The 5554-nt window shown below is 38.3% G+C and overlaps 1 protein-coding gene across 1 annotated transcript; it reads left to right on the forward strand.

Annotated features, from left to right (window-relative positions):
• The first annotated feature begins 248 nt into the window (after positions 1-248).
• On the forward strand, positions 249-853 carry LOC147616540 (non-specific lipid-transfer protein 1-like). The gene is made up of 2 exons (XM_086777109.1): positions 249-697; positions 783-853. The coding sequence occupies exons 1-2, from the start codon at positions 306-308 to the stop codon at positions 790-792; spliced, it is 402 nt and encodes a 133-aa protein (XP_086633235.1). The 5' UTR covers positions 249-305; the 3' UTR covers positions 793-853.
• Positions 854-5554: the final 4701 nt, after the last annotated feature.

Genomic DNA, 5554 nt, shown 5'->3' on the forward strand with positions numbered 1-5554 from the left:
ACACAAAGTCAAAATCTGTTGAGCCGCGTACGCCGAGTTCACAAACAAGGTGGCAGTCACCGATGCTGCTTAGCTGGGCGAGGTAGGACGCAGGAGGGTGGCTTTGCGCGATAAACGTCTGCTAATAATCCACGGCCCTCGTGGTGGGTGGGTGGGTTTGGAGAGTAAATGCCATCGATGAGGCGGGAGGAGCGCACGTCTTAAAAGACTCTCTATATAAGCAAGGATAGAGACTACTACGTATTCTGCGTGCTAACAAGAGCTCACAGAACTCAATCATCATCATTATTATTATTAATCTAGTAATGGAGGCCATGTACTTGTGGGGCAGTAGAAAGATGACTGTGCTCTTAGCGGCGAGCCTTCTCGTGCTGCTGCTGGGAAGCGGCCGTGCCCCGGCGGCCGCCACGTCGGAGGTTGCGCAGGACAACGTTCCCTGCTCCAAGGTCAGTATGAACATGGTGCAATGCGTCGGATACCTTACCAAGGGCGGCAATGGGCCGACCTTCGACTGCTGCAAGGGTGTCCGGGCTCTGTCCGCCCTTGCCAAGTCCAAGGGCGCCCGCCAGTCCATCTGCAAATGCCTGGAAGCGGCCGCACGCAACGTCCAGATCAACACCTCTGCTGTCAAGAAGCTGCCCACGGCCTGCGGTGTCGCCTTCCCTTACTCCTTCGACACCAAGCAAGACTGCTCCAAGTAAGTACACGACATGGCAGTCTGCTCTTATAAGAAGGGTGTTTAAACGCACATAATATTCTCTCTTCAACTCTACTCGCCGCAGGATCAAGTGAGAGATAAAAGCCGCGCGTGTGGAGACGCTCCGGAGGCATATGCAGTCACCACGTACTCTCGGCCCAAATTATACAATAGCTTGTCATGGTCTGTGGCATGGTGTCCTGATGATTCACTTACTACTTTGAGATTGCTTAATATAAAAAATCATTTTGTTTGATACATGCAATTTTCTATTTTGAGATCGTCATGGTGTGCTTAATCAAACTTTAGACTTAATAATTAATTTTTTTCTCTGTCACTCAACCTTTAGACTTCATAAGGTTACAAACCTTACATTTTCTATAGCCCAAGCTTTCATTGAATACATACCCTATACCTTACTCTCCCTACCTCTCCCCTCCAAGTGAAAAAGAATGAGCCCTCTTGCCTTTTTAAAGAAAATCGTGAGCCCAAAAAAATGAAGATTATGGAGGACATTATGAGCCCAAAAAATGAATCATTATGGAGGACATCGACCTTTAAAAATAGAATGTAATGGAGGCTAACATAGATAGAAAGAAAGCATGCGGACCCAACACCATTTCCATTTTTGACCTTACAAAAAACCTTAATAAACATAACGAAATTTTGGTGTCTTGAACCCAAGGTTTGCACACACCAACTAATTAATTAATTACAAAAAAACGTTTCGGGTGCATATTCAACTGTACGTTCATGCAATTTCTATTTTGAGATCGACGTCAACCTCTTTTAATCATTGGATGCAATTGTGCGTATATAAGCATACACTACGAGAGGATACTGCATAGCTACGTCCATAAATGTGTTGCAAACGAAGAAAATTTGGAGTTTCAAATATCTCTAGCGTGGCTATGCACAGGGCTAGGGCATGCAGCTCTACAGCCACACATGTAGCCACGCGCATAACTCAGTGTACAATCACGTGTGCAGTTTGCACAAAACAAAATGGGGCGAGGAACAAAATGGGAGAGAAACGGATCTGCTTCTCTCTCCCATTCTATCTCCCTCCCCTTTTTTTTAGAGAAACTCACACATGCATGAAAAATAAAACATTTATAGTAAAATACTATAAAAAACTTAAAATACCTGTACATAAACAAGTTTCATTCAGAAATACAAACATATATTGAGAGTAGTTCACATCAAGTTTTACATATCGCTTTTACGTAAACCCAAAAAAACAAGTCATTCATATTGAAAATAGGAAGCATCCACATGGTCAACATAAAAATAGTGTAATAAAGAACAAGTGAACTAAGATAATATTCGTAAGATTATGTAGATTATCTTCAAATGTAGTCATCCTCCTCCTCATCATCATATGTATCCTCCCCACCACCACCACCATGAATTCATCATCACACTTTCATTCTTCTTCTACTAATGAAAAAGTATACACATTTAGTGATAAAAAACACTCATATAAATCTTCGAAGAAACTAAGTACATGTGGAAGCGCATAGTTGCATTGCTTTACGATGTCTTCACATCGGTCACCACTCCCTCTTGTTTAAGCCACCCCCAAGTTTCAGCTTCAGTATGATGTCTGCGATTAACTATTCTCACGATCTCTTGGGATGCAACCAACTGTCAATTCTTACAATTACGAACATGTAGCATGTAAAATTAAATGCATAGAAAACATAACACATATTTCATAAGAAACATTACAAGAAAACTCTATGCTTAATGTCACATCCCTTTAAAAAAAAAGTTTACTGTATTTGGTTTCTAACTGGCGAGAGATATTAAAACTTTAGGAGAAAATGATGTTATTAGTGATGTTTTAATGTCACAAAACTTACATCGTTGTAAATGTCAGACACAAAGTCATTTTGGGAATGTTTTTGAAGGAAATAATGTTTTTATGATGTTCAATGTCACAAATGTGATGCTAAACATCACAAATTTTGTGCCACCAAGTGTCACAAACATTATGTCACTTAGTGCCACAAATCACAACCTACAAAGTGATTTTTGGGTCTTTTTTAAAGATAATAATTCCTAGTCCAAGTGTGACGATTAACATTACCCATGGCCAAAAATAATGCAAATTGGCAGTAATCATGCATTTCAGTCATTCTTTCAATTTTGATCGCTCTTTTTCTCTCTCTTTCGTCCATGTGTGTCTCTTCCCTCTCTTTCCCTTGTCTATTTTGCCAATCTTTATTCTCTCCCTCTCCCTTGCCTCTTCCCTCCCTCTCTCTCACCTCCACTCTTCCCTTTCTTGCTTACAAATATCTTCCCTCCCCCTCTATCATATCCACTCTCTCCTATCTTGATTTGTGAATTTAAATTCTCTACTCTATCTCACATGGAGTCACAAAAGAAACACTTGCTTGTCCTCCTCACCCAACTATTTATAGGATCTCGGGTTTGATGGAGAAACACTGAGAGATGCATTCACTTCTATGCAAGATGCGACTATCAACAAGGAGATCCAAGCATCAATGGGCTGATGAGCAAGAGGCGAATCATAAGGGAATTAGCTCCCTTGGGCATATGGGTATCAATGGGTGGTTGCAGGATCAGAGGGCCAGTTTTGTCCACTCAGGAACCTTGTAAATAGTACAAAAACAGGCATTTGTTTACCTTTAGTGGCTAGTATGTCATAGCTAACGAAGGAATTTCCTTTCAAGTTCTTTTGTTGGAACATCACATGAAAAGTTGGGAATACAGTTGCACAATCTAATTAAGCATTAGATATTCGAAAGTCCTCATTTCCTTAGCTACATAATTAAAGTATACACCCTATCCCAAATTTTGATTGATTCCATAAAATGCTAATATCGTTTTTACATATAAACTCATTTGAGATTCCCACTTTGGATCTTAGATCTTCACATAATATAAAACTTAACTTGAGCTTTTGAGAACATTTTAAGCTATTTATCTATTTTTTTTAAATATTTTAAGGTATTTAAAGTGTTATAATATATGCCACTTTTTGTACCCACAATAACTACCACTTAAAATGCTTAGTCTTGTAGATTAAAAGAGTGCTAGATAGTGAGACATTAATAGAATGTGGTGGTTAGTCAAAATTACAAATCCAATGGTTGGATTTTTAATGATACCTTTTTCAAATTTCTTTTACGTTATCAGAAGGCCTGTTAATATTAATAATCTAATTAGTAAAATGACGTTTTTCATGTAAATCATCTAAAACCTATAGGGACTAGTGTACTTGTAAGGTGCATCTATGGAAAAAAAATTGGATCACTCTAAGTATGGAAAGAATATTTTTTTATTATTGCATCATATTTTTAATTAATTAGACTAATTTATATTAGTTTAAGTTATATTAGGTTAATTTAAGTGCATGGGTATGTTCTATTAGTTGTTTGATCTCATTTGAAGTACCTTGCTCCCCCAAATTTTCTCTCCAAGCATTGTCCCAGTCTAGCATAAAAACTGGACAAAACTAGACACCCTTATCTTGTAACAACCCGGTTATAGAGCAGCAAAAAAAGAAAAAGCTTAACCCTAAGTGATAGCAAGGTCTTCTTTTAATATAAATCTATCGATTTCATTACTTTATGCATGCATATTAAAGTATATGTATTACTTGTTATGCATGGAGATGTAACATAAGCATAAGCTTATGTAATATGTGCCTATCATGAGGCTATGTTCTTATGCAAAGAGATCTATGCATAGCTCTCATGCATAGGAGCTATTCATATAGCTCCTATGTATAAGATCATTTTTATAGCTTCTATGAATAATGGCTAGAAATAGATCTCTATTGCTTGGCAAGAGCTTTATGCATACAAAGGATGCCATTTTTTGTTTGTATTTTTTTCTGGTTTCTTTCTTTTGGGGGGGGGAGGGGGGAGGTGGGGTAAGAAGTAAAAAAGAAGCTATATATGCTAAATATTCTCTACCAAGGTGAACATGTACTGGAAAACAAAAATCTTGAGATAGAAAACACAATCCAAATACCATAAGTTTCATATGATAGGGTAAGTTTTAGGTCTATGTTTGTGCCGCCTTTTCCTATAAAAGGCTCTTTATTTCTCTCTTATCCTTGTTCTGAGTCAAGGGAGGCTAGTTAGAGAGGCTAAGGAATCAAATGCAAGCTCCTATGAAGACTGACATGAGAGTTTTAGGTGTTGGGTGCATCGTGACTTTTGTATCACATGTATAGTTGTGGGCCCAAATCATCATGTTTGTGAATGCTTACTCTCATTGGCTCCAAAGGGGAGTTTGCTGGGTATTTTGAAGCTTCATGTGTATTTCCATCATGTGTGTGAATAATGGTGTTTGTGTACCTATGTGTGTCCATGTTTACAACCTCTTCAAGGGCTAAGTATGTGTGGGAATAGCCTCTAAGGCTAGACATTATGTGTGTGTGTGTGTGTGTGAAACCACTTAGGGTGGTTAGAACATTTAGATATTATACCTATTTGGTATAAGCAATGATGTCATCTAGATGAGCCTCAAAAGGCTATAAAAGCATTGTACATCTAAGGTAAAGGCACCACATCAACCTAATCTATTGATCATTGGGTCATGCAATCTCTCTCTCACTAGAACATCTATCTTTCTCTCTCTCTCACTAGAACATCTATCTTTCTCTCTTTCTCTCTCTACACACTAGGGCAGGCATGGCATTCGTGTTTAAACCTCCACATCCTTTATCTTCACCCCTAATGCCCTAATACCTATAACAATAAGATAAATTTAGCCATAAAATTTCGATAAAAGATATAAATTTTGTACTGGAGTGTACTTACGAATCTATATTTCCATGCATCCTTCTTGGTTGACCTCCAATGTGGTACTTTCGATTGT

The sequence above is a fragment of the Cibotium barometz genome, chromosome 38 (assembly GCF_041138505.1).
Source record: "Cibotium barometz isolate CiBa-2024 chromosome 38, ASM4113850v1, whole genome shotgun sequence".
Taxonomy (NCBI): domain Eukaryota; kingdom Viridiplantae; phylum Streptophyta; class Polypodiopsida; order Cyatheales; family Cibotiaceae; genus Cibotium; species Cibotium barometz.

Excerpts from the sequence above, each read along its gene's own strand:
- LOC147616540 (XM_086777109.1), top strand. The coding sequence starts at position 306 with ATGGAGGCCATGTACTTGTGGGGCAGTAGAAAGATGACTGTGCTCTTA.